Raw genomic sequence first — 27,816 nt, 5'->3', positions numbered from 1 at the left:
TTGTGGAAATACATTCATAGTTGCAATATCTGTGTTTAAAGCTAACCACTCACCCTTGTGAGTGAAAAGCATTCTTGAATACATTTTACTTGGAGCTAAATAGAGTAGTATATGGTAGGAATGTCTATTGAAGAGACTGAACCCAAATATCTGCTTTGCATATTTATTGCTATCTAGCTGTGATGGAATTTGTCTTGTTTCAAGGGATGTCAATACTGTGGTGACCTAGTTTATCAGTGAAAATTCTTAAATGTTACTTGATTTTAATTAGATTGCGTATTTTCATGCTGCTAGGGAGCTTGTTCTCACCTGTGCAACTGACTCCTGTTGAATACATTAGGGGCTTGCACTCAGAGCCTGTGCTGTCTGCAGGAGATTTTAACAACCACTACACTTTACAAAACAAAGGGAAGGATCCAATCACTTAAATGAAGTAATGAAGGGACAGAAGAACAGACTATTTAGAGCAGCTTAATTGGTCTCTGAATGTCCTAATACTGCCCTTGCTTCTGTGTGTGTACCTTACTGTGGTTATAAAAAGTTTTGACTTATCTGTGTCTTCTGTTTTAAGCAGTGAACTATCAACCTGATGGAGCTGTTCCTGTTAGCAATGGTAGCCTTGCCTTTTATCCAGCACAGGCTAATGTTATTCCCAGACCCCCTCAGCCTTACCTCAACAGCCGTGGGTCTGTCAGAGGGTCTGCTAGAGGTGGAAGGTCGCTGGCTAATTCGTACCGCTCCCCTGCTGGGTACAAAGGTATGTCTGTGTTTACTATCATCCTGAAGATCTAATGTCCTGCCAGTAGAATGTGATTTAGCACAACACACTACTAAATTCATTTTCTGTATGTGAAATGTCTCAAAAAAAGACTTTAAGGGCAATGTGCAGAGAATGGGGCCCTCTGTTGTAGAATTTAAGGAAGTTCATGCTAACTTTTATTTGTGGTTGCTGTACTTAAGATGTCAGGTCAAGTGGCTGAGCAATTTCATAGCTTGCCTAAATATGAAGACAGAAACTTTCACTAATAGGTTATTAGATTACTCATATGGACTTTTCTGTTGGCAATCATTTGTTGTTCTGAACTTTTTGCCAACTTAATTCTTTCTCTTGGCTGACAATCTGGGCAGGCCAGTTTCCTCTTCACATACCACTTACTGTGTTTGTGCAAATAAGGTATGTTTTTTCTTAGCACTGCTCACTTTAATATTGCCAGCAAAAACCAGGATGGGGGAGAGGCTCCAGTAGTGAAGAGCCCTTCTAGACAAATAAACTGAAGAGTTTTATGAGGAAGTTATTTGGTCTCTGCAGAGAGCAGTTATTCTTTGGCTGCTACCTGAAGTCCTATAGAGAGTTTCAGCAGGCTTTAAGCAGTTACTAAATTAAGGTTGTTGGTAGCTACCAGCTGCAGTTGTGGCCTATTCCCCTGTGAAGTGAAGGGCACTTGGTCTGTGATAGGTGCTTCAGCTGGGCTGAGCCTGCTCAGTACCTTGTAGGAACATGTACCAGATGATGAGCTTGATAGTTCTGACTTAACAGCCATCCTGGGTTTGGTGGTGTCTGCTATGAAATTACTTGCAGCTCTGCTTTGGTAGTTAAATAATAGCTTAAGTTAATAACTGAAGAGGCAAAATATTACAGTAGCCCTTAAATGTATACCAGTAATAGCTCAGTGTCGGTAACAGAGAAGAAAGTGTCTCTTAATCCCATTGCTGGATTTAGCAAGCTTTTCAGCTGTTCTGTGACATCCCATTAGTATCACAGGCAATGGGTAGGGCCTGATGTTAATATTTTAAAATAATTTTGATATAGCCATCATATGCAAGTTTTGAGTAGCTAATGAAGTGCATTTGTTATAGGAGTAGCAAGGTTCCTATTCAATTTCAAATCTAAGAATAGCTCTGCATAACTTAATGTACCTTTTGAGTAGCTAATGAAGTGCATTTGTTATAGGAGTAGCAAGGTTCCTATTCAATTTCAAACTCTGTTACTGCATAACTTAATGTACATAATTGCCAAAAAAAGATCTGTAGTGAAATTCCAGACTTGTACTGTAAATCAAACAGTAAATGATACTGAATAATCAACTTTGTTTGAACAGGTTTTGATGCTTACAGAGGTTCACCTTCATTAACTAACGGCAACTATGGCCAGCTACAGTTTCCTGGTAGAGATTATGCTGGAATGCCATATTCTCAGAGGGTAGGTATTTACTTTATTTCCACTGTATAGGAGCCAAATCTTCCAACATGGTAGTTCTTCATTTTCTTAACAGGTGAACTGTTACTTACAGGAGAGGTTAGTTTTGTTTCACAGACAAACCTTTTTGTGGAATGGTAGACAGCAGCTGAAATAAGTCAGTTCAGACAGGTAACATCTCTGTATGACAGGTTGATTTTAGTCTGAAATGAATCTTTGAAATAACATTGGTGGTAAATAACATTGTATGAGTCCAGTCTATTATTTTTTAAAAGTTGGTTCACTAAAATGCCTCTCTAATGTAAAATAATGAACTCCTAAATGGACTGGCTGAGAATGCGGCTAGGCCAAAACTCCAAAAATAATTTTAAAAAAACTTAAGAAGGCAAAGGTTCCTGGTGTGAGGTGGGTCTGTCAATGTCTTTTGTGCAGGCTCATGGATTTAGAACAGACTTGAGATTTAAGGGTATTGCTCAGTAACATCAACTGTTCAGAAGCTCATTTGCTATAACTGACATCAAAGTAGATCTTTAATCTCATACAAGCTATTATAATAAGTAAATTTTCCATAAGTAAAACTGTTTATCTGCATCTTGTTTCTGAACTGTCATTGTATTTTAGAGATGGAACTCATTGTGAAAAAAGTCTATTGCCTCAATTGAGTTCAGATTTGCTTATAGCCATCTCCCTGACACTTCTTTCAGGATGTTAATTACCAGCAGTGCTATAAACGAGGTGGGATAAGTAGTGGTCCTCGAGCAAATTCAAGAGGTAAGGCCAACATCAGGCCCCCAGTGGTCCAGTATGTGCTTAGATATTGCAGCTGGGGTATTACTGGGAGCAATGTGAAAAGCAGAATATGATCCCTCACCCAACAGATTGAGCTTGGTGTAAGTTAACCAAGCTTAGCTGGAGGCTTGAGGGCTGTTCTTCCACAGCATTGCACAGCAGAGGATTTAACTCCACTATTTTTAGTCTGGAGTCTTCATGTCAAAATTTTGACACAACGGTACCTTATTGAATGTCACAAATAATCTGACTAGGAAAAACCAGCAGTTCCCTCCTTTCAGGGAAGAAGCACTGGCTTTCTCCCCTTAAGTGTGTAGTCCTCCCTTATTCTGGGTAATCAGAATCACAGAGACTTTGTAAAATAAGGCTATCACAGGCTATCAGATCACAGAGACTTTGTAAAATAATTTTTCCTATGAAAATGTATTTGGTAATACAGGTGTACGTTGTATTTCCATAATGGAGTATAAAACCTAAAGAAATAAATAAGGCTAGCTGTGTCCTACATGCATGAATAGCATGTGTTTTGAAGAGTTGGAAACAAGGTTAATTGTTTCTACTGTATGTGCTGGAAAAATATGGACTTCCAGTGCTACAGGTGAGAAGTGAGATGAGGAATAGCTGTAGATCACTGTTTTAGAAACTAAAGAGAAATTATAGTGTACTGTAGAAGCTGTTTTAGGATAATGCAGGTCATGTCCTGGCCAATTTTTCCTATGAAAATGTATTTGGTAATACAGGTGTACTTTGTATTTCCATAATGGAGTAGAAAACCTAAAGAAATAAATAAGGCTAGCTGTGTCCTACATGCATGAATAGCATGTGTTTTGAAGAGTTTGTAACAAGGTTAATTGTTTCTACTGTATGTGCTGGAAAAATATGGACTTCCAGTGCTACAGGTGAAAGTGAGATGAAGAGAAGCTGTAGATGACTATTTCAGAAACGAAAGAGAAATTATAGTGTATTGTAGAAACTGTTTTAGGATAATACAGGTCATATCCTAGCTTGAGGGATAGAATATATTTCAGAAGAGAGCTAAGTAGGAGATGATTGTGAACTAACAGCTGATGAAAGTACTCATTAGCATTAGGATTTCACAGCAACTTCACTTATTTAATGTCTGTCTTCACGTGTTGTTTTCCATTGGAAATAACAATGGTTTGCAGCTTGACTGTGACTGCTCTAAATTTCTCAGATCTAATAAGGCTTTCATTCTAGACCCTTTTAACTTGGATGTTTGGAAAGACTAACAGCTTTATTTTGGGAGTGAGGTGCAGAAGACTTAAAAGCAACACTAGTTTGTCAGACTTAAAATATTTTAGCAACATAAGTTGACAAGGTCTACAAGAAATGCAACTGCAGAAGAACAGTGTTGATAAAGTGAAAATTGAGATCTTGAAGATAACTTGCCTCTAACTTTGTCAGTGTTTCCAGCAATTACATTTTATTTCTTCTCAGAAGTTAGCATATGCTTTTTAAATTGACATATGATATACTAAAGCAAAAACTATTACAACCTGCTGCCCTCTCCTACTTGGAAGCATAAGAAGTAATTGTTCATAGTTCAGTTATGTCTCATCCTGCTCAATGCAAGTGTGATGAAGCTGGTTTTAATCAGCTTCAAAGTTCTATTTTCACTGGAGTGCTTTGACAATTTGCTGTGGCTCAAAGATCAATCTGCTGCAAAGCCTGTACACTTGCTGCTTAAGATTATGCCCACAGGCTTAAGGGTATCCTTCTGTCACAATACTTACCACTGCTAATGGTTTTTAACAGCAGGGTGGAGTGACTCCTCTCAGGTGAGCAGCCCAGAACGAGACAATGAGACCTTTAACAGTGGGGACTCTGGGCAGGGAGACTCTCGCAGCATCACCCCTGTGGATGTGCCGGTGACCAGCCAGGCTGCCACCATCCTCCCGGTGCACGTCTACCCGCTGCCACAGCAGATGAGGGTCGCCTTCTCCGCCGCTCGAACATCCAACCTGGCCCCTGGAACTCTAGACCAGCCCATTGTGTTTGACCTGTTGCTGAATAACCTTGGAGAAACTTTTGATATCCAGCTTGGTAGGTTCAACTGTCCGGTGAATGGTACCTATGTCTTCATCTTCCACATGCTGAAACTGGCTGTCAATGTCCCTCTGTATGTGAATCTCATGAAGAATGAAGAGGTCCTTGTGTCAGCATATGCAAATGATGGGGCTCCTGACCATGAAACAGCCAGCAACCATGCAGTCCTGCAGCTCTTCCAGGGAGACCAGATCTGGCTACGGCTGCATCGGGGGGCCATCTATGGAAGTAGCTGGAAATACTCCACCTTTTCGGGATACCTCCTTTATCAGGACTAAAATCCAGTGCAATGTTTACAAAAGAGCTGCTCCAAACACCTTGGTGAGGGGGGTGGGACTAGCTTTGCACTTATTACTGACTTTATAGAGGATATGTGGTTCCATTATTGGTGGGAAATGGTGGTCCTGTTTTGCAAGGTGAAGTCATGGAGTTGGGGTACTGAATCAGCACTAATTTGGCACTTTATCAGTTGTGATGTAGCCTTGCTAATAAAGCTGTGAATGTATATTGTTTGCACTTACCCTAAACTGTATTAATGTCCAGCTTACTACACTATTGATTGCCTCAAGTATGGGCTATTCACAATGCCTTGTTGTGCCTCAATAAAACAAGTTAATATGCATTTTAGTATTAATCTTGCCCGTGGTTTTAATTTTAAGACATCACTGACATTTTTCCTGATGTGGGGTGTACATGAACATAGAACTGATCTCCAAGTTTAAATAATTTAGGGTAATTTGTATTTTACTGGGATTGTTTTAGTTCCTGCTTAATGCCATTCTCAAGAGTGTTACCTTGATCAAAATGAATTTAAGATTTAGCTGCCTTTTCTTTCTGAAGGTCAAGAAATTACAAGTGCAATGCTACACACTTCATTAGAACTACTTCCTTTAAATACATACTCTGTCAAAATCTAGCATGGTCATCATAGCACCAGTCCTTCAGTAGTGAAGTAGTTGAAATTCTTAAACCTGTAAACAGTCACTAAGCAGTTATTCAGCTGCAATATATTTTAAAGTTAAATTCAACTTTATGAAGCATAAATGCTTCCCCCCTGCATGAGACTTGAATCAAATTTTAATACAGGTTATTTCTTCATTTCAGAGAACTGCTGAGGAGCTTGGTATTTGTAGTTGAAGCCTGGTGCTTGCATTTTACATCAACCCTGAACACAAATGCTAGGAAGTGTTTCTGAAATACCTTTCTTAAAGCTCTTGGGCTTTTTGACCAGCCTTCAACACTCCTGTGGCCTGAGAACTGAACAGCCATGATGTATGTCCTTGTCTAAGCTGCTGTGTCAAATGTTATAAATAGTTTCAATGTTTAAAATGGCAATATGAACTAGTAAGAAGGTAGGTCAGTGGCTCTCTCTCCTTTCAAAAGCTTCAGTAAATTGTTTTAACAGTAGAAAGCACTTGATCTGAGTGTACTGAATTAGCCAGTGCACAAGCCTGACTGGTGTATCTAAGGCTGAAGCAGAACTATGCAGAGTGAAAGAAGTTGAGCTATCTGCTTATTTAAATAAAAGTAAGATCCTAAACTGAACAAACTTCAGACCTGGTAGAAAGCTGCTGTTTCTTGCTAAGTGGTTTCACAGCTTCCAACTTCAGTTTGCCCTTGCTGTCATGCAGATGCCAAAACAAGTCTGGCATGGCTTTATAAAGTTACTGATCTTGTTCCAAGCTCAGCTTTCTTTTTCGTACAGATTTTGAGGGTGCTCATATTTCAAGTATGGGTTTAGCAAATTTTGAGGAAAGTTGAGGTAGGACAAGCTTTGTGAAATGTAGTTTTTACCACTACAAAAATGTCAAGCCTTAACTATTGTACATTAAGCCTGTATATTGTATTTTTAAACATGCTAGTTTTTCCTGTAGCCAACAAAGAGGCTTATTTCTAGAACAGCCAATACCAGAATAAGTGTCAGTTTAACTAGATAAGAGGTAAATGTTCCAGTTTCAGAGTTGATCTTGTTTAAGATGCATTTTTACATTTCTAGCTAAAAAGAGTACACAGTTACAACCAGAATTGTGCAGGTAAGATGAAAGAGAAAATTTAATTATACAATTCCTTGACCATAGGTTATGTAATGGATTTTTTTTAAGTGAACATTTTTAGGCTTTAGCCTGAATCACAATAATCACTACAGTACTCACTACTTTAAAATAAAACATCTGGCTTTGTCCTGCTCTTTTTATTTGAAAAGAATACGCAACTTGAAAAGTCTCATCCCTTGGAATAACTTAAAAATATTATTGTCTTGTAGGTTTCACACATACAACTTTTTTTAGCTAGAACTGTTGATTTTCACAGTGTTTTTAGCCAGCTGTGAAACCCAGGTTTTACTAACCTGTTACCAAAAAGAGGGTAAGTACAACTGAACAGGTACCGTCCTAAAGAAGGTTTCAGACTAGAAGCAACAAAAAAGGCTGTAACTGAACCTTAAATGCTAAGACTGTCTTAAAAAACACTACAGAAGACCAAGCCAAGCACCTTTTTTCCATATCCATAGCTGGCCAAAATCCACTGGTAGAAAATTGCTTTTCTGATCTCCAAAATACCTAAAAATGTTATGTCATATAATTTTTCCATGATGATGAATACTAGGGTAGGGATATCTCATTATGCTTCTAGACTAATTGTTTTTGAAAGCTTCTCAAAGGACTTCAGACTATTTCACTGCATTTTCTACTGACACAGTTTTAGTCTAGTCAGTATGTCCAGACCAATGACCTATTTCTTTGTCTGGGCAAAGCATTTAACAGGTGAGTTTCACCACCTGGAAATACTTTACTGTGTAGCTTTCATGTAAATACTGTCTGACAGTGTAAGTTGTATTTACACTTCTTTTTCCTTAGTAATTGTTAAATGAAGTTGATTTAATCATTTTATTAGGAAAAATGCCTTCACTATGTAAGGATTATAATTGGATCTAATTAAAACATACAAAAGGGCATCATCATTCTGCTGAATTTCCTATTGCTGTCTGCTGTGCAAATAGGACACCACCTGAATTCTCTTTGATTTACTTCTCTTGTGCAGCCTGCTGAAGATAAACTTTAAAGGTAAGAAACTCTGTTTTCATAGGGAGTAAATTTCTGTTTCCTCCTCTTGACATCAGTGAAATATTGGAACTACCCTGAAATGGGAGGGTGTAATGGTTTGGCTGGGAGAGAGTTAATTAAAGTCAAAGTAACTGGTATGGGGCTATATTTGGGTTTGTGACCAAAGCAGTGTTGATAACTCAGGGATGTTTTGTTTACTGCCCAGTGGGCCTTGCACAGAGTCAAGGCCTTTCCTGCCTCTCACACTGCCCCGCCAGTGAGCGGGCTGGGGAGCACAAGGATTGGGGAGGGGTTAAAGCCAGGAGAGCTGATCCCAACTGACCCAAGGGATATGCCAGCCCACATGATGATGATGTACTTAGCAATACAAGCTGGGGGAAGAAGGAGGAGAGTGGGACGTTTGAGTTATGATGTCTGACATCCAAAGTCACCCTTACACGTGATGGAGCCCCGCTTTCCTGGAAATGGCTGAACGCCTGCCTGCCCATAGGAAGTGGTGACTGAATTCCTGTCTTCCCTGCTTGAGTTTCTGCTTTACCTGTTAAACTGTCTTCATCTGAACCCACAGGCTTTCTCACTTTTGCCTTTCCAGCTCTTTTCCCTGTCCCAGTGGAGGGAAGTGGCTGTGTAGGGCTGAGCTGCCAGCTCAGAGGGATTCAACTGTAACAAAGGCTTTCTTAAAGTTTTCAAAATCCTAATGGACTTGTGAGTTTTGTGGGGCTTTTCCCAGGTCATGGAAGTGAGAGTAGATAATGAATAATCTCCCTCCACTGCCATGGCTGACTTCCTGCAGCTAAGGAAACCTCCATCCTGCAGGCTGCAGTGGTGGTGCAGAGAACTTCACTGCCCTGTCCTGCTGGTTAAGTTTAGGTACCTCTTCCTCCCTGACTGCTTTGCTATCTACAGCTACTCCAACAAACCAGTCAGTGAGGGAGATGCTTTGGAATTTTAACTCTGATTAAGGGCTTGTGTCAGGAGGATTGGAACACATTTATCTGCTTGCTCTTTATTAAACCTATAAATGTTTAGTGAAAGATATGAAAACTCTGTTGTGTATTATTAGAAAGATGCAGTACCATGAGCAGGTAAAAATGAATTAACCTTAGTTACACACTTGTTTACAAGTCTCTGATCAACTTAATTTTTGCCCAACTATAAATAACTTTATTAAGAATGCAAGAAACCTTAGGCATTTGTGTTTGTGGATTGAATGTTTCCTGGCAGTGTTGTACTTGAAAACATAATATTGTGAAGTACTAATCTGGCTGGAAACTATCAGGTCACAGCTTTCCACAGATGGCACTTTCTACAGGTTTTGGGCCCTGGAGTAAGGTTTGAGATGTGGTTGGTATGGAACGAAGGGTTTGTGCAAAGTACACATCCAATCACTTTAGTGATCATTAGTTATCATTTAGTCATTAGTTCACTACAGTGAAATAAAGCCTGCATTGAGAGCAGGGGTTTGCTTTTAGCCTGTGTTATCATTTAGTCATTAGTTCACTACAGTGAAATAAAGCCTGCATTGACCAGGGGTTTGCTTTTAGCCTGCAGCACATCACACAGAGGAATGGTGGTTTCTTTCTCGTGCTTTTTCAGGAGTGTCTGTCAATAACTACAGCTTGCAACCAGGTGCTGTCCTAAAGGCACTTGGTTGGCATGAAAAGAGAGGGGTTGTTCCATGCTACAGAGTGTGTTATGTGCAGCTCAGACCTCACCTGACTGCATTTCAAAGCCACCAAAAGCCAAAGGACTAATTGCAAGTAACCTGCAAGATGCTTTTCAAGTTTCCTCCAAAGTTCTTGAATTCAATACAGTTATCTTGATGGCAGCTCTGTCAAGAATCAGGTCTAATTTTTGTTCAGGTCAGACTGGTTACTTTGAAAATCTTTGGTTTCACAACTGAGTTTTAAAATAAGATTGTTTGTTCTAAAGACTTTACAAAACTGTTGTTATAACACACCTGGAAAGATCTGGAGCTTTAAAGAACCCACATCTTTGCTTTGCATTATCTCCCTATCCCAGTACTATAATTCTTTTTTTTTCCTTACTTGCATACTGGTGCAACTTTGATTTGTTTTAGTTTTTTAATATCTCATTTGTCCCTTCACATTGGATTTTCTGTCACCAGCAGTTACAGAGCTGACAGGAAAAAAATCTCTGAATTTTACCTCAGGTTTTTTATCTGCAGAGTAGCAGAACAGATTTAAAAAACAAAACTCAATCATTCATTGTAGGTAGATGAAACCCCAAATATTAATAGAATCTTTGCTCTAAGAAAAAGACATATGAGCTCTTGCTTACAAGCAGTTACTTTCATCCTGAAGTGTAAAAAGTCACATAAAAAATATTTCAATTAATGACTAAACTGATTTTTGGACTAACATAGTCACTGGTATCTATGGAGGTTCATGTTGTACAGAAAGAAGTACATCCAGAAAACCCAGGAAGCAGGTAGACTACAATGCTTGCAACACAGAAAGTACCATTTTAAATGCAAGTGGTAAGTGCAATAAAATTCATTTTAGGAAGATGTTATAATACCCTTTAAGGACATTCTGTTCTTTATTGATATGTTTTACATCACTAGCTCTACAGAAGTCTTTCAAGAAATAAATTTAATAACTTTTAAGCTCACCTACCAGGGATGAATACACAGACATGGAATTAAACAAAACTGCACTTAAACAGCCCATAACATGGTAATTTGGGAAAAGGGAATAGAGATACACCACTACAACTCCTTTAAAGCAAGGATTTGCTATGATATGGAATCCAAGATTTTTTAAGTGGGCAATTTTCCCTGGACAATTTATTACCTTAATAAAAAAAGGAAAGCAACAAAGAATTACCATAGTTAATAATATATACACTAACTTTTTACACAAGGATTGTCTTTGTTTGAATTTTATGGTTACTGAGCTACTCTCATCTGCTTTTAAGAAGAAAGGGAAAGGTCAATGGAAGTGCCTACGATTTCTTGCTAGATGCTGTAGAGCTGCATCACAGGAGAAAGGAAAGATAACGATCAGGTGTTCTGCAACACTTCACAAGGTGATGAAAACCACAAGAGAGTGCACCATCTCCCCGTGCCAGCTAGGTGCCATTTATTGTGACAGCTGGATTCCTTTTTAATTAAAGGCAAAGTTACTAAGGGACATTAAAAAAATTATTAGTAAATCACTATAGTGCCAGCTGCTTTAACGCTTTGGTTTATACTGCAATTACCATGAACAAATGACATATTGTCCAACTGTATTATTAAGACACCTATATAATGGGATGATCTTGTAATTGCTGTTGTGTTTCACTCTTCCTGAACACAGCAAATAGTCTTTCTGGTCTTTCAACCAGTTAATCACATGTCTCTGGTTTGTATACATTATGTGAAACATCACCTGCAGAAGTAGCCAAAGGATTTGTCTCACCAAAACCACATTAGTCAGAGGATTTTCTGGTCTATTTACCTGAGAGTTACACCTTTGACAGACATCTTTCTTACACCTGCAGAGATGCTTAAATCTTCCTTTGATTCACTAGCATGTTTAGGATTCAAGGGGGGAAATAATAGGCAAGAGGTGGAGAATCAGGGTGGGGCAGGTGTTTGAAGTGGTCACAGCTGTGTTCCTTTATTCCTGACAATCTGAGGTGTAAGCATCTCCCACCCCCTCTCACACACGAACAGCATTAAGACAAGCAAACCCTTCTCAGGTTCTACTGATCTCCATACTGATGAGGACAAGTATCCCCCAGAAACCTGCTCAGAAGCAGAGCAGGAATCAGACCCAACTGTGCGTTTTAGTAAACTCCTTGCAGCAAATTTCTGTCTTCCTGTATGTTGTCAGTCGTTCTCCTGCAAGGCACATCCCTGAGGCCCCTGGATAAGCGTGACCAGCGCCAGTTCTGCTCCATGGACCTGAACTCCTCACCTCCTTCAGTCCCCGTGCTCTCACCCTCAATTCCTGTCCGAACGACCCGCGGGGTAACAAACACAGAGCGCCCAAGCCTGCCAGGAAAGCTGAAGAGCCACCTAGAAAAAACGGAGTGAGCTATTAAGAAAGAAAAAAGGGATTTTTAAATCCTAATTTAGAAACAATCCGTGCAGGGCGCCGTTCCGTACAGCGACATGGCCGCCCCCACGGCGCGGGCCCGCGAGCCCCCGCCCGCCTGACTCCTGTCCGTACAGCAAGATGGCGGCCACCTCTCGCCGACCCCTTCCCGAAGCCAGAAGGCGGCGCCGCGGCCGTAAAGCAGCGCCCGTTTCCCGATATCCAGCTGTCGCAAACCGGTGAATGGCTGTGGAGAGGGGCCGGGGGGGGTGGGGGACGCGGGCCCGCGCTGGTGGCACGGGGGGGCGGCGGCGCTAGCGGCGGCTCCTCCGCCTCCTGCTGCCCCGGGAAAGCGCTGCCTGCCGGCGGGCGAAGGCCAAGATGGATCCCAACAGGATCATCCAGGCGCTGAAGGGCACCATAGACCCCAAGCTGCGCGTCGCCGCCGAGAACGAGCTCAACCAGGTGAGGGGGGGCCCGCCCCGCGCGCGGCACGGGGGCGTCCGGCCCCGCCGTGCTTCCCGAGGGCCGGGCTGGGCCGGGCCGAGCCGAGCCGGGCCGGGCGGGTCGCTGCCCTCGCTCGGCCGTGACCGCGGAGCTGGGACTCCCGGGCAGGCGCTCCCGAGCGCGGCAGCCCGGCGCTGGCAGGGATGACATTGGTGTGGCCCTGGCGCGCACGGGACGGGCGGCAGTGACGCTCGGGGGCGCGTTCGGTCCCGCTCGGAGCGGCGCCTTAGGTTTCACGGGCAGTATGTGTCGTGGCATCCTGCAGCTAATCACAGAACTGCAGAGTATGCGGAGTTGGAAGGGACCCGTCGGGATCATCGAGTCCCAACTCCTGGCCCTGCTGCCCATCCCCAGGAATCCCACCGTGTGCCTGAGAGTGTTGTCCAAACACTTGAGCTTGGTGCTGTGACCACTTCCTCGAGGAGCCTTTTCCAGTGCCCAACCACCCTCTGGGGGAAAAACCTTTTCCTAGAGCAGCGGCAGTGTGCGCTGAATGGAACTGTGACCCCAGCCTTTGAACGTTTGAGAAAATAAAGTTCCTTTGCACGGCATTAATAGCGCTTTAATCTCTATGCTTTGATGGAATATTTGATCAGTTCTCTTTGAGGACTTGGGATTTTTTTGGTTGTGTTGGTGTGTTAACAAAATTGTCAATGAGAATTGGTTGTCAGGAATTATGCTGTTCAGGATTGCTCCTCCAGCTTAGTTTTATATTTAGGCAACTTAAAACTCCTTCTGAATTAGATATAGCTAATCCTTGCTTTAGCAGTTGGTAAATTCCTTTAGTAAATCAGTGGATTAAGTGCTGGACATTGAAAATACTCTTGTGAATATTTAGATAAGGATGCGAGGCTTTTTCCCTCTTTTTGGCATAGTTACTTTAAAAATGCATCAGTATCTGTTTTTATCCCTACTGTTAAGGGCTGAGAGGGAAATGGCAAATATTTGTCAGCAGCCTGTTGCACAGCAGTCTAAACAACAGCACAAACTACTGCTGCTACAGGGTTCTGTTCAGAACAAAGAGGCAGCTCCTGGGTCCTGCTCCTAGTGCTGTCATCACCAGTAGCACTGGGCAGCTCAAAAACAGTCTTGAAAGCATTTTAGGACTGAGAGCTGTAAAATGTTCCAAGTTTAAGTGATGGATAGTGCAATTCTCATGAAAGACACAGGTTTTAGATGCAAGAGTGCAAGCAGACTTAGTGAGAACAGGTTGAGATACAGAATTTTCTTTTAAAATACTTGATGCATTTTCTTTTTTCTGACTCTTATGAAGAACGAATCCTGGAATGGAGGCATACCTACTGTTACTAGGTGAAGCATGATGTATCTGACATAATGTGCTGATGATGCAGTGCTGGGTTTGACATGACTGGATGAGAGAAATAAAAGTGCTCCTCAGCAATGTTGCTCAACGTGGGACTTTGACATCTTGAAGCTTTTTATTGCTTTTGAAGCAAGGCTTCAAAGCGACGTGTCAGACTTGCCTCCCGTGTATCTGATGGTGGTGTTGACATGTCCCTGTGTTCCTGCAAGTGCTGGAACCCAGGTGCTGTTTTAGCATTTATCTTGTTCTAGCAGAGGGACCAATCCACCAACCAAACAGAAAATTCTCTGTCACTGAGTACCCGAGGTGGTGATGGAGCCCGTGGCCAAACAGCATGGGAGTCACCTTTGTTCTGTGCCACAGGTACAGGGATGCTGCTCTGGAGACAGGCTCGGGGGTGTTGAGGTAGGACTTGCCTGTGTTAGCTCATCTGCAGTGAACACTGGCATTCAGCTTTGAGTCCAGGTAGTGCCATGGGCTTCCCAGACTCTGCAAATCCTACTAGTGCACCAAGACACTGCCTCCTGATGCTGAACCAGAACAGAGTCCTTTAGAACAATATCCTAATAGTCCTGACTCCAGTTTGCTTACAGTGTAGAGTTTACATGAATGAAAGCTTTTCTACTGCACCAAGACACTGCCTCCTGATGCTGAACCAGAACAGAGTCCTTTAGAACAATATCCTAATAGTCCTGACTCCAGTTTGCTTACAGTGTAGAGCACGGGGAATAGAGTTTACATGAATGAAAGCTTTTCTATGTGTAAGTAGTCCCAACATGTTTGAAAATGCTTCTTTCTCCTCTCTATGTTCCTGCACCTGTGTAAAGATACACCCAAGTCAATGAATTTGCTGTCTGCCTTGTGGATTATCACCTAACTGCATTCAGAAATGGAATTGGGATTCTTTTTTTTTTCCCTTGTCCTTTTTATATCTATTAGAAGGCTGCTTGTGAATATTCTTCGTCTTGCAGCTAGAAACAAGTGTTGGTTTTCAGCCAAAATTGGTTTATGGTCAATTTATATCCGTTTGTGCCAGTCTTACTTCAGGTTTCTTGGTACCCTCTCTGACAGATTTGTCGAAGGCTGATCCCCTAGAAGCCTGTTTTTCTAGCCTCAGCAGGCTATGTTTCCTTTGCCATATCATAAAACTGAATTAATGAAATCTAGTAATAGGAGCACAGCTCTTCTCTGCACCAGTTTCCCTTTGAAGTAATCCTTCTTGTGGAGTCTGGTCATTTGTGTTTGCAGTGTTCCAGAAAGTCTTGTGCTCAAAGCTGCTAATACCTCATTAAATACTAAATCTACAATTATCTTCTTTGTGTCCAACATCTACATATTTCTTATCGCTCAGTATACCAAAGTCCCTTGATCATGTTATTGTCTTGTTCTTCACTGACAAACCTGCAGTTTTTAGGAGAAGTTCTGTCATCATTGAGTACCTGACCATGTACTTTGGCCTCCTACCCAACTTGATTTTTGTTGGTGCAGTTCTATAGATCATTCAGTTCTTAGCAGGATTTTTCTGATCTTTCTCCTTGGTTGATGTTACTTTGAAATCATTAACAAGCTTCACTTCTGTCTGTGATCTGAACACAGCTATAAGTGTGGGGTTTATTTGAAATCTGATTCTTGCTAAACTAGAGCAGTTTCCTGCCAAGTCAGAGTCTATCTCATCTATTGCTCTATCTCAGAGCAATGTCTCATAATTGCTGCCATTTCCCTTTTAGCTTCTTGGGTTTCTAAGTGTACATGCCTTTCCTTTCCCTTCTTTTTCTTTTGCTCCCCTGCCCTGCCTTTTTTTAGTTCAGCTCTCTAATGTAATTAGAGTGCACTTGATGATGATACTTATCACACACTGTACTTAGTAGAAAGCTTAGTTATCATACCAAGGAAGAGACTCAGCTTTGTGCATCATTTGTCAGTATCTGTTCCAGGCTATTACTCCTGTTACATCTGTCTTGTGGACTTCAAGGACTTTTGCTGGGTTAATTTATTTATTTATGTTATGATTATATACTGCTTTCTTGTGCCAGTTCTTAGAATGCTGTGAAATACACTTTACTGAACATACAGAGTTATTGTAATTCCAGTTCAGATAGGATTCCCATACAGTTTTTATACATTAATCTTCAGTGGCCCAACATGCTGTAACACATTCATTTGGCCTGTAGCAAAGGAGAAAACAAGAACTCAATTGCAGAAATACAGTTGGGCTTTTAAAATACTGAGTAGGAGTTACATAATTTGGCTTTGACAGCAACTGAGTAGCAGTGCTGGAAGAAGTGTGAAAAGATTACCCAAAAGCAGAAGAATCCAGAATAAAGTTTGGCTTCCTTCCATATCTTTGCACGTCTTTGTTGAGCTGGCTGCTGTAGTAGGCAGGGATCTTAAGGCCACTCTGTAAGTGCCAGTGAGCACTTCATGGTACCTAGAGGGAGAAATCTGAAACCAATTTGATGAGGAAGTTGATTTGGATAATTAAAAGTTATGTGGAGAATGAAGTTTCTTTGATACTGAATGAATTTGGCAGCAGAACCCATACAGGAAAGAAATTCATGTGGGTTCACTCTGTGTGAAAACAGTGTGTTTTCCCCTCCCTACATAGTATCTTTGCATATAGGCAGGGAAATAAAAACAAGTATCTTTTGAAGTTCTGGGGTGTTTTAACAACTGTCTCTGACTGAGTGTAAAGAAACAAGAGTGAAAATGCTATTAACAACTGCAGAAATACTCCTAAGTTTACCAGTGGAATTTCTAAGTATACATTTTTAGTACACAGATACAGAAAATAAGACTTGGTAAACCAGGTGGCTGAGCATTTGGATCAGACGTATTTAAGCCTTGAAATTATCTTTGTATAAAGTTCATTTTTCATTAATTCAAGGTACAAATTTCTTTTGTGTGTTTGTTTTTGCAAAGATGCAGTGCCTTGTTTTTTCAGTGTTTATGTGCCATACTTGTATTCAGAGGTACAAAAATTATGTTTACTACTGGTGGAGAAGGATGATCTGGGCTTGCAGAATGTGATGGAAGGCTTCTGGATTTCCCATATCCATTGTCCTAGTGTGTCCTGATGTTTTGCAGGGGAAGAAGCACTTTCAGTGCTGTTCTGCACTCAGGCACTGTGGTTGCCATCAGTACAGTGGGAAGGTTACTGTCTCTTCTGGTTCTGGAGCAGTTATGGTCTTTGAATGTGACAGCAAGCAAGACACAAGAATAATCTTCATGAAATGAGTTTAGCAGTGTATGATGTGTGAGAACCTGGGAGCCAAATATGAGCATTAGATATGAGAAGTATTTGCTTCAGTAGGATCCATTTGGGGAGATTTTAATGTATTTTTTGCTCTCCTTATATTCTGGCCCTTTACAAGTGATGGTCTTCATCTTGATATATTTCAGTGGCCCATCTGAGGCTTGTTTGTCTGTCATATGTTCTGTACCTAATCAAATGGAAGAGGGGAGAGGCAGAAAAAGATATGTTCTCTGATCTTTTGAAGCCTGGAGCTGTGATAGTGATGCAGAGAAGGATACATCAGGCCAGAGGTGAAGGAACAGAGTGCAAAAAGCTGTGCAGCTGCAGTGCACAGATCCTGAGACAGTAGACACAGATGGAACAACTTGTATGGGTCATATGCATCTCTTCCCCAGTGCTTTAAATTTACCCAATTGTGCCTCTCCCAGTATAGCTGCTAGCCTTGCACACTGCTGTATCCCATCCTCCCAATCCCAGTGGAAATAAAGGGCTATTCTCTTTTAGGATAAATGCTCTGATCTGGGATTCATGCAAGAACAGTCTGTATGTGTTTTACACAGCTTTAAAATAATTACTGTTTGTAAGTACTCAGTGAAAGTTTGCTTTTCAAAAACTTTCACTTTCTCTTTGTAAATAAACGTGTGCCCCAGTGGATCAGCACTTTCACAAGAAGTTTTACCAGATCCCAGCAATGTGGGTTCAAGGCAATGTAATCATTCACCAAGTGCACAAAGCAACGTGCTGTGTTGTGGGAGTTGTGCTGAAGGTCTATTTCAGCCATCTGGTGCCTCCCTGCGGCTGCTGGGCACGGCTCTTCAAAATCAGCAGATAGTTTTGTGTTCCTTCTGTGGCACTGACACCATTTCTGCTCTCCTTTTGTTAAGGTGCAGCTGCAGTGATATAAAGAGATGTCTTTTTGAACTCATCCAGCTCCAAACTCTCTTCTATGTCTATTTCCATGTGACATATACACCTGACAATTGCTGTGCACCTGCTCCTGTGATGGGTCCAGCTTTGTTTGCTGATGTCCGGAGCGGCGCAGGGAAGGGACACGTCCCAAGATCACAATTAGCATGACAACTAAACAGACGAGAATGTGCTGGTATAGGAAAAATGTTGCTGCATGCAGCTTTTTAAAAAGTCCTCTGTTCTAAAAACTGCAAACAGCATGTTGTTTTCCTGACCTAGGTTTGTTGCTGCACAAATGAGCAGGATGTAATTTAAGCTTCACAAATACAACAGAATCGTGTGTCTTGTTTCTAACGTGGGCTCACAGTCTCTGTTGATCCGCACAGTCTTCTTGTTTCTGATAATGAGTAGTAAACAGAGCTATGTAAAAATGTAAATTACGGCCACGACAATAGGAGGGAACAGAAGGATTTAATGGGGCTGGTGATCTCTGTAGGGGTGGTGGTGTGTGAAATGTAAAGACACGCACATAGTGCTGTGCTGGTGGGGATGAGACCCCCTCGGGGACACTGTGCCTTCCTTTGTCACTCCGGGTGCTTGCTGAGTGCGTCTGGCATGGAAGCAAATAACCATATTTGTGTAGATCCTGGCAGAACTTCAGGGAGAGCAGTTGTACACCAGCACAAGTAGTACTCATAAAGCTTCCTGAACTAGCAGTGATTTTAATGTAGATTAACTGTTGGGACAGGGAAAGGGAAATAATATTGTTAGCACTGTGTCCAGCCTAGATGTGGTACTGGTAGGATTGCAGCAGGAAGCCATCACCAACAAAACAACACAGTGCAAAAGCTGCATTTTTAATTGGTGTGTTTATAGTAGTAAAAGCTTTGTAGATTGGGTCTGAGAGCAGTGTACGGGCACTGTTGAGAACAAAAAGGATGGTTACAGTTCAGGCATGGGTTTGGGTTTCTGTGCTGCTCCGATTTCTCCGATTTTCTTTATCTCCATGCAGCTTGGGTGTTGAGTGCTGCGCTCAACTGTGGCCCTGTCAGAGCACACCAATGTTGTGCAGTAGTGACTGAAGGGCAAGATTTGTACTCCAGGCTACTGGATTAAAAGGTGATCTTTGGAATCCAGTATGCTTCAACAAGTTCAGCATGTCTGTAGATAAATGGAGTTCCTGTGCTGGATGTTAGAGCTGTTACTTTATTGGGAACATTTCTTAGGGATAATTAAAGTTTATAGAGAAGGAAATTGCAGGAGAGTATGCTTTTGATTTGCCACTACTGCTTTTATCTCAGATCTCAGATTACTCTATAAACATCAAATGAGTCTCTGAGTTAGAATTACACTATCATTATAGTGAATAAAATGAGGGCCAGAAAGTTAAGTGATTTGGTGAAATTATTGAATGATAGTGTCGTGATGCAGCTGGGACACTTAGACATCATGAAAGCAGTGTAATTTCACCTTGTTATGGATATGGTAGATCAAAGAACTGGGGACATGAAGAGCAGAAAGTATCTTTTATTTCCCAGCTTTTGAATGAGGCAGAGTTCTATAGCAGGATGTTCAATACTTGGGCTTTAAGCACAACTCTGGGAGCAACCACAGAACTGCCAGGCATAATCTAGTGGGAAGAAATACTATAAAAGCTGAAATAGAGACAGCTGCTGCCATCTAGCCCCAAGAAACCTCTCTTTGAACATAAAACACATGGATCCAAGGGATGAAAGATCTGACCTACCAGTAGTCATCTGCCAAGGCTTAGTAGTAACTGCACCACGCTGGGTCAGCGATTCCTCACTGGAGGAGCCCTGGTGGATGGCAGCAGGATAATGCTATCAGATTGTCACATCTTTTAAATCTGGTGTGCTTTGCTTAGAAGTTCACTGAGCATTGTTTTCTCTTTGAAATTCTTCAGCTGCATGGCTGATGTGGCATTTGAAAAGTTCCCATGAAGGCTGTGGGTTTTGAAGCGTTATCTGCCTACACTTGATTTTAATTGAAAATGTTTGTCCCACTGTTTCTCTAGTTTTTATTGAGATGCGCTATGCATCTAGTTTGCTAAAAGATAATTGTATATGGTGAATGCAGATGCTGTTTACACTTGAAAACAATTCTAAATTATTTTCTTAAATCTCTTCGCTATTGGTGTTCTACCACAGACTATTTTGGTAATAAGTGGCATGTATTGGTGAAGCTTGTCAATGTCCATTTGACTTATGGGTCTAAGTTGAATAATTCAACGACAGATATCTAGTGCTTTTCACTATGTATTCTTAGACTTATTTAAATATTTATTTAAATCTGTAATTGAGAACCTTTTCACATTACTTATTCCACCCACATGCAATGCTTTGCTTTTACAAGTAATTATTTGGATTTCTGCAGGTCTGGGTAAATTCAAGTCCTGAAACCTTTCATACATCATGAGGAGGTTGCAAAAGCAGTGCAAAATTCTTAGTTTGTATTCCTCATTCAGCATTTGCTAATAAGTCTACTTAGTGACTTAACTAACTGTGTTGTCTGTGTATTTCAGTCCTATAAGATCATCAACTTTGCTCCCAGTCTGCTGCAAATCATAGTGTCCGATCAAGTTGAATTTCCAGTGCGCCAAGCAGGTGAGATGAAATCCCTTGTTCTATTTTCTTTCAGTAAGTCTGTTCCTTGCACAGACTCTTGAACTGTTGCAGTTTAAGTCAGTTCAGGTTTGTTCTGGGGAGGAAATGAAAGGGATCTATCTTTGATCTTTCTTTCCCTTGTGATGGTCAGATGAAACTGTGGGTATAGGATGGAGTCCTACTTCAGCTTTCCCTGTGTGTATAGTGATCCCTACTGGATTGCTGTAATACTGATAGGAAAAAAGCATGATTTCTACTCAAAACTGGGAACCCTTAGGTATTATTCTCCTGGTGGTGCAGAAGTAATGATGCCAAGACAAGTGTGAATTTAAAAATAGAAAAGGGTATCACATATGAGTGCTTGTTTCTCTATTTGAATCTCTTTTCTCAGGAAAAGTGAAAATTTCTGAAAAAGGGAAATCACTCCTTAATTCACAGATCAAGGGTAGCCACAAACATTTAGTCAGGATCTTGGTGACTTAAATAAGTAGATATGAAGGAGGGTCACATCACTGATAGGTTGAACAGTTACAGTCTGAGCGTGTCTGGAAGGATTGCTCAGCTGTGTGTGTGAGTTCAGGTATAGTGGTGTAGTTAACTTCAGTGTATGCATTTGTGGAAGATCAGATTCTAAATTCTCATAATCCATTTTAACTACTCCTGTGTTATATGTTTGTCAGATACAGAGACTGTTCAGGTCTTTCAGTAAATTAATTAATACTGTTTCATTCACAGCTTTGTTTTTATCCTGTGGAACAGCATTTCCCATAGAAGCACTGTTGGTTTTGTTTTTTTTTCACAGATCCCATTAATCCCCTGAGTGCTTTGGAGCATGCTGACATATTCTGTTTGTCATGCTGGCCTTTATTTTTTCAAAGATAATCCAACTTTGAATGGTGTTGTTAGTCCATTTTGTAGTAAAGTTTGAGGCTTAATCTAAACTCCATAAGGTAATTTTTATAAATTAATCTCTCATTTCAGTACCATTCAGGGATAATCTCCAACTATATAGAATGCAAATTTTTTTATTTATTTTTTTTTTTTACAAAATAGGGGTATAAAATGGAAAAGCCCATTTAAGTCATATTTGCAAGCCAACAGATTTCCCTGGGAATTTTTTAAAAGCCAAAAATTTGTATAACAACAAGATCTATGGACAAAATAAATTAGTCTTGGGCTGGTCTTTCAGGACCTGCTTCTTGTCTGACTAGTCTGGCATGTCATAGACAAAGAGCTTTTTTATCTCTTGCTGCTATAAAATATTTTACAGACTACATGTTTTCATGCTTTGCAGTTTCTTATCACCAAAAGAAATGATTGTACCAAAGGATATCTTATTTCTACTTTAAAACCCTAGCTAGTAATCAACCAAAACAGTGTCCAGGCATAAGAGTTTATTAAGAACATTCCTTTAATGCCTCATACCATATTTCTTATGTTTCTTGAAGAATGCCTTCAGGCATTTTGGTACTGATGCATAAATGCTGCTTTATTTTTCTTGTTTTTTTCATGTGAGACAGAAGGGAACAATTCGAAGGTATTATGGGAAATCCTAATAGTGAAATAAAGCTTAGGGAATTCACAACAAACATTTCTGTCTGAATAGAAGGTAGGCCATGTGCCAGTTTCATACTGGGCATTTCCCCAAGCAGAGTGTCCCATCTGTGTGTGCAGTGATTTGTTTACATGAGCATTCCAAAATTTCACTTACTGAGCTTGAGTTGTTGTTTTAGGAATGAGTGAAAACACACATAAGTAGATTTTTGTTGGCTTGTTTAGAATGATGGGATATTATTTTCATAAGGAAGACTGCTGTAGTAAAAATGGACCTTGATAGATGCTGATGGAAGTATTATCCTGGTCTGTTCTGATCAGGTGCTTGAGCCTGATCTTGTGTGAAATCATAAGAAAAATGTTTCTCCGATTCAGTTGTGCTCAGTGTCCATAATTGTTAAGAATTCGTGTGGTGGTTTTCAGTTGCCTTTTCAACTCTTTGTTCTACTTTTAGCCATTGTACACGTTAAGCACTGGGCAGTGTGTAGAATTAACCTATTCTTTCCCTGCTGTCTGTCCTTAGCTGCCATTTACCTGAAGAACATGGTGACCCAGTACTGGCCGGACCGTGAGCCACCTCCTGGAGAAGCAGTTTTCCCATTTAACATCCATGAAAACGATCGGCAGCAGATTCGGGATAACATTGTAGAAGGAATAATTCGTTCTCCTGACTTAGTGAGGTACCTTACACTGCACAGAGATGGGTTGCTCAGGTTTTCAGACCTGCCAGTCTGACGTTGTAAACATGAGAATCTCGATGTTTCTACACTGCACAGAGATGTGTTGCTCAGGTTTTCAGACCTGCCAGTCTGACGTAAACATGAGAATCTCGATGTTTTGGAAGATGAGACAAGTACTTTTTTGCCAGAGTAATACTAATCTGTTTACACTTATTCATGTGTGTTTTTCAGAAAAGTACTAACCTGGCAGCGAGCCCTGTGATGCAGTTTATCCTCTAAGGCTGTTGTTCAAAGTGTCTTGTTACACTTGCTGCAGTAACAGCCTGTCTGTTGGGCTGTTTCAAGGCAGATAGTATATACAGGGCTGTCTGCAATGTGGAATTAATCATTCAGGGAAATACTGTCCAAGATTCCTTTTTTCTAGTAGCCCTTTTCTTAATTATTTTATCAATTTTTATATGTAACCCCAGTATTTAACTATGTATTTAGGGTTCTTGGTTTTAAGGTATTAAGAGAATGAAGAATTGCAGTTCTGCTTTTGCTGGAAAAATAGTTAAGAATTACAGATATACTATAGTTAGGATTTTTCACCCCTTTAATTAAAGTGAGGCTGATAGGCTGGGAACTGATATTTCTGCAGATTTTTTTTTCTTTTTTCATTGCTTAGCAGAACTAAAAGTATTCCTCCACAGGTTTTAGTTCAGTGCTGCTCAGCTTTTTTAATCACACCTCAGTTTAGTCAGTCAAGGTGAGGCTGATAGGCTGGGAACTGATATTTCTGCAGGTGGGTTTTTTTTTCATTGCTTAGCAGAGCTAAAAGTATTTCTCCACAGGTTTTAGCTCAGTGCTGCTCAGCTTTTTTAGTCACACCTCAGTTTTGTCAGTCAACAGTTCTGCCTTGCCCCCCCATTGTGAGTGGCATCTAAAAGTGTGTGGCAGGAGAGAAACAGTACGATGTTTAATGGGCTCTGCCATATGCTTTGGAGGTTGAGAAAGTGCTGTTCTAAAAGGTCCCAGGAAAATTGTAATTTCTTGAGGAACCTGTGGCTTAGATCATAACACAGGCCATTATTCTTTAATGAAAACATACAAATTTGTGTTTTTGTGGTTGCTTTCAGCTTGATAAGCAAGTATAAACATTCATTGTCAAAGCACAAAGCTAGCTGGTTCCATGATCAAGTAATTATTTTAAAATACTGCTTGATACATGTGAAGACGGGGGGAGAAAAGTAGCTAAAATGTTCTGAAATTAGTTTATTCTTTTAAGTTAAATCCAGTCGGGTTTTTTTATTGCTTCTCCTCTGCTACTTCCCAGAACTCTTTCAGTGCTGTCAAAATACATTTGATGCTTATGACATAATATAGGAATTGTAGCAAATAAACCAAGATTTGGGATTTATCCTTTAATTTAAACACTATGCCATGACCATTCACTTGCATTTTTTTCCTCTCCCTGCACTAGAGCTCAGCTGACAATGTGCCTCCGTGCTATCATTAAGCATGACTTCCCTGGCCATTGGACAGCTGTGGTAGACAAGATAGGATACTACCTGCAGTCTCCAAACAGTGGGAGCTGGCTTGGGAGCCTCCTGTGCCTCTATCAGCTGGTGAAGACTTATGAGTAAGTCGATGTCCATCAGTAGATGAGGAATTGGTACTTTCAGTCCAGGTTGATTACTGAAAATGACATTCTTAAGAGTACTGGCAGTTCTACAAGGGAATTCGGATAGAAAATGGGAATTAATAATTATCATATGCTTCCTTTCTTGCAAATAAATGAAAAATATTCATCATCTTTGTATCATTAGTGAATTGAAAGCAGAGCTGCCAGCTATAATCTGTGTGAATTTACTGCGGCTTTTTTCTTGAGACTTTATACTTTTGATCTGGGTGTAAAAAGAATCCTTAGGATTGTAACTTTCTTTGTTTGAAGATACCCCAAATTCTAGATGTATGAATGCAAATTATTTTCTGCTTTTATGTCATGAATACAGTGCTGTCATTGTCACATACTGCTGTTGCATATTGTTACCTGTAGCATCTTCCTGGTAGTCGAAATCCACAAAGCATAAATTAGGAGCAGTGTAGTGGGGCTTATCACTCATACCTTTAATTGCCTATTATTAGAAACATATGTATAAACCACACAAAGGGAATGTAAATGGAGAAAGAGAATATTTTCCAAAGCAAGGAATTGTCTTTCCCTTTCAATGGCTGTTCACTCCCATTTGTTCAGCACCCAACTTGGGTTTAGCATTGGTATGAACAGCAGAGAAATTCAAATCCATGCTCCTGTGAGGTGACAATTCAGTAGTAAAGAATAGTAGTTCTTCCCTCAGTAACTGTCTTTGTGTAAGGCAATGTTTATTGTTTTCCATTTTTTTATTTATAGGTATTTTTAGTGAATTTGCACAAAGGGTTCAGATGGGAGTTAGAGGAGGGGAGAGTGATTGAGTGAGTGCTGGGTATTCTTCTTTTGGTTTTCTTAGGGCACCAAAATTAAATTGTTGGTGGGGAATAGGCATTAGAATCACCAGTGTGTAGACCCTGGACCAACATTTTTGTTTCCATTGCAGGTACAAAAAAGCAGAGGAACGAGATCCCCTCATAGCAGCCATGCAAATATTTTTGCCTCGGATTCAGCAGCAGATGATCCAGCTTCTGCCTGATAACTCCCATTACTCTGTACTGCTTCAGAAACAAATATTAAAAATCTTCTATGCTCTTGTTCAGGTTGGCATCTGTGTAGAGGAAAACCAAACTTTTACTTTGCTGGGCACAATGACCTCTTTTCAGAACATTCAGAGATGTGATTGAATAAGAATACCCTTTTGGATGGAAAAAGTAATGTACAATAAACAGCTGTTATAGAAATAGGATATTTATATATTTTTCTGCTTTGAAACTGGTCACATCATTGCCCAGATTAAATTTTTAATGAATGTAGGGTGCTTCTGCACATTGTACTGTAATCTCACTAGAGAAGTGTTCCTATTTCTATAAAGTTGCACATAGACTGATACAAACTAGGTATCTAGACTGTGTGGTTGGCCTCTGAACATGTCAGTAATGAATATTGTAGTGTAATTGTCAAATGTTGCACTTCACGAGGAGGCATTTCTCATTACCTGTTGAAAATCTGGCAGATACAATGTATTAAGGCACATGCACTTCAGAGAGATGAGTTTGGCTTTTACTGAGATGAGTTTTGTGAAGGAGTACTTACAATCAGAAACCAAACCAAGTCCTTCATAAGGAACAGCCTGAAAATTCTTAGTGTGTGTTGAAAAACTACAATAGTTTGTTACTAAATGGATGGGGAATTTAAAAATACCAGGATCCTATTTTTCTTTTCAATAACTTGGCTGAATATTGTTACTTTTCTTTGGATTTTGTAGAGAAGTGAGGTGTATGGGATAGTAGCTAGGTAGTAGTAGTGAATCACAGAATGGCCAGGTTGGAAGAGACTTCCAAGATCATTGAGTCCAGCCCATGCCCTGACACCTCAACTAAACCATGGCACTGAGTGCCACATCCAATCCTTTTTTTCAACACATCCAGGGGTGATGACTCCACCATCTCCCTGGGCAGGCCATTCCAGAACTTTATTACTTTTGCCATAAAAAACTTCTTCCCAATATCCAATCCAATATATTCCCCTTGGTGCAGCTTGTGTCCTCTGGTTCTGTCAGTGGTGAGTACATTTTGCTTGCTAAAATTCTATTAGTTTGCCAAAGCCCTGTAATACTGATACTGCTGTAATCCTAAAAAGTACCTGGGCTGTTGCAAAGAAGAAAAACAAAGAGAGTTGGCAAGTTCTTAGACTGAGGAACTTTCCTCAAATTATGTCTGCTCAGAAATTCCTTTTCAAGTTGTACCAAGAGAGATGCAATTAGAGTAGTGTTGATATGTAACCTAATTGGTTTTAATTTTATTAAAACCTCATCTTCCTTAGAATGTAACTGCTGCAGAAAGATCTGCCTTTTACAGAGAAATACAGTATTTCATGCCTGTGTTTTTTCCCTTATTGCAGTATGCATTGCCCCTCCAGTTGGTGAATAACCAGACCATGACTCAGTGGATGGAGATCTTCCGGACCATCATCGATAGAAATGTACCACTGGTGAGTTCTAGCTTTGTAAAGACCTCTGAAACTTGTGTGTTGGCATTTGAGGAACTGTCAGTGTAAACATTTTCTAAGTGTCCTTTTTTTAAGATTCTTATCCTTGGATTTTTGCGCCAGAGTGATGTAGTATTCAAGTATATCTGAGAATTTGCATTTCTTAAATATGCATAATTTTGAAATTAAAGTACAGGCATTGTGCAGGTATTGCACATACACATTATACTGCCTAATTAAGATAACTGAAAATTCCTGACTATCATATAACTGTTAACAGAATCAAAGCTTTAGTCCATGCCGTGTGTTTATATTAGTTTACTTAGCAAGGAATATTTAAAACATAATTGCTTCTCAACAAATGACGTAACTAATTAAAAATAAATGTATTTATTTGTAGGAGACTTTGCAAATTGATGAAGATGACAGACCAGAGCTGGTGTGGTGGAAATGCAAGAAGTGGGCATTGCATATTGTAGCTCGTCTCTTTGAACGGTAACTGATTAAAAACTGAATTTGGGTTACAAGTCTGTGCCATTACTTGGCATGCAAGCAGAGATGACCGTTTGATCAATTTAACAGCTCCTGGTCACTGAAGAGGTTTTCCTGCTGCTGTCCTCTGCCTTGCCCTGGCACAACTGCTGGTCTCAGCTCTTAGTGAAATTATTTGATTCCCTTAAAATG

The 27,816-nt window shown here is 40.4% G+C and overlaps 2 protein-coding genes across 11 annotated transcripts in view; both read left to right on the top strand.

The window, feature by feature from the left end:
* Window positions 1–5,681, top strand: part of CAPRIN2 (caprin family member 2) — a 34,093-nt gene extending 28,412 nt beyond the window's left edge. For 3 of the 6 annotated variants that reach the window (XM_039708301.1, XM_039708299.1, XM_039708303.1), the window contains 4 exons: window positions 572–757; window positions 2,100–2,200; window positions 2,902–2,968; window positions 4,763–5,681. In XM_039708301.1, coding sequence (XP_039564235.1) covers window positions 572–757; window positions 2,100–2,200; window positions 2,902–2,968; window positions 4,763–5,331 — 923 coding nt within the window. In that variant the 3' untranslated portion in view covers window positions 5,332–5,681. The remainder of the gene's footprint in view (window positions 1–571; window positions 758–2,099; window positions 2,201–2,901; window positions 2,969–4,762) is intronic. The other 3 variants (XM_039708304.1, XM_039708302.1, XM_039708300.1) reach the window with 2 other exon arrangements.
* Window positions 5,682–12,493: 6,812 nt separating this feature from the next.
* Window positions 12,494–27,816, top strand: part of IPO8 (importin 8) — a 47,094-nt gene continuing 31,771 nt past the window's right edge. For all 5 annotated transcript variants that reach the window (XR_005627349.1, XR_005627350.1, XM_039707998.1 and 2 more), the window contains exons 1-7: window positions 12,494–12,626; window positions 20,697–20,778; window positions 22,856–23,012; window positions 24,475–24,633; window positions 25,589–25,745; window positions 27,046–27,135; window positions 27,533–27,627. Coding sequence is in view for 3 of the 5 variants with exons in the window: in XM_039707998.1 (XP_039563932.1) it covers window positions 12,543–12,626; window positions 20,697–20,778; window positions 22,856–23,012; window positions 24,475–24,633; window positions 25,589–25,745; window positions 27,046–27,135; window positions 27,533–27,627 (824 nt within the window). In the remaining 2 variants the exon portion in view is untranslated. The remainder of the gene's footprint in view (window positions 12,627–20,696; window positions 20,779–22,855; window positions 23,013–24,474; window positions 24,634–25,588; window positions 25,746–27,045; window positions 27,136–27,532; window positions 27,628–27,816) is intronic.

The sequence above is a fragment of the Passer montanus genome, unplaced genomic scaffold, assembly GCF_014805655.1.
Source record: "Passer montanus isolate IOZ18808 unplaced genomic scaffold, ASM1480565v1 scaffold20, whole genome shotgun sequence".
NCBI lineage: Eukaryota > Metazoa > Chordata > Aves > Passeriformes > Passeridae > Passer > Passer montanus.
The sequence above is the reverse complement of the archived record's forward strand: the minus strand, read 5'-3'. Positions and strand labels throughout refer to the sequence as shown.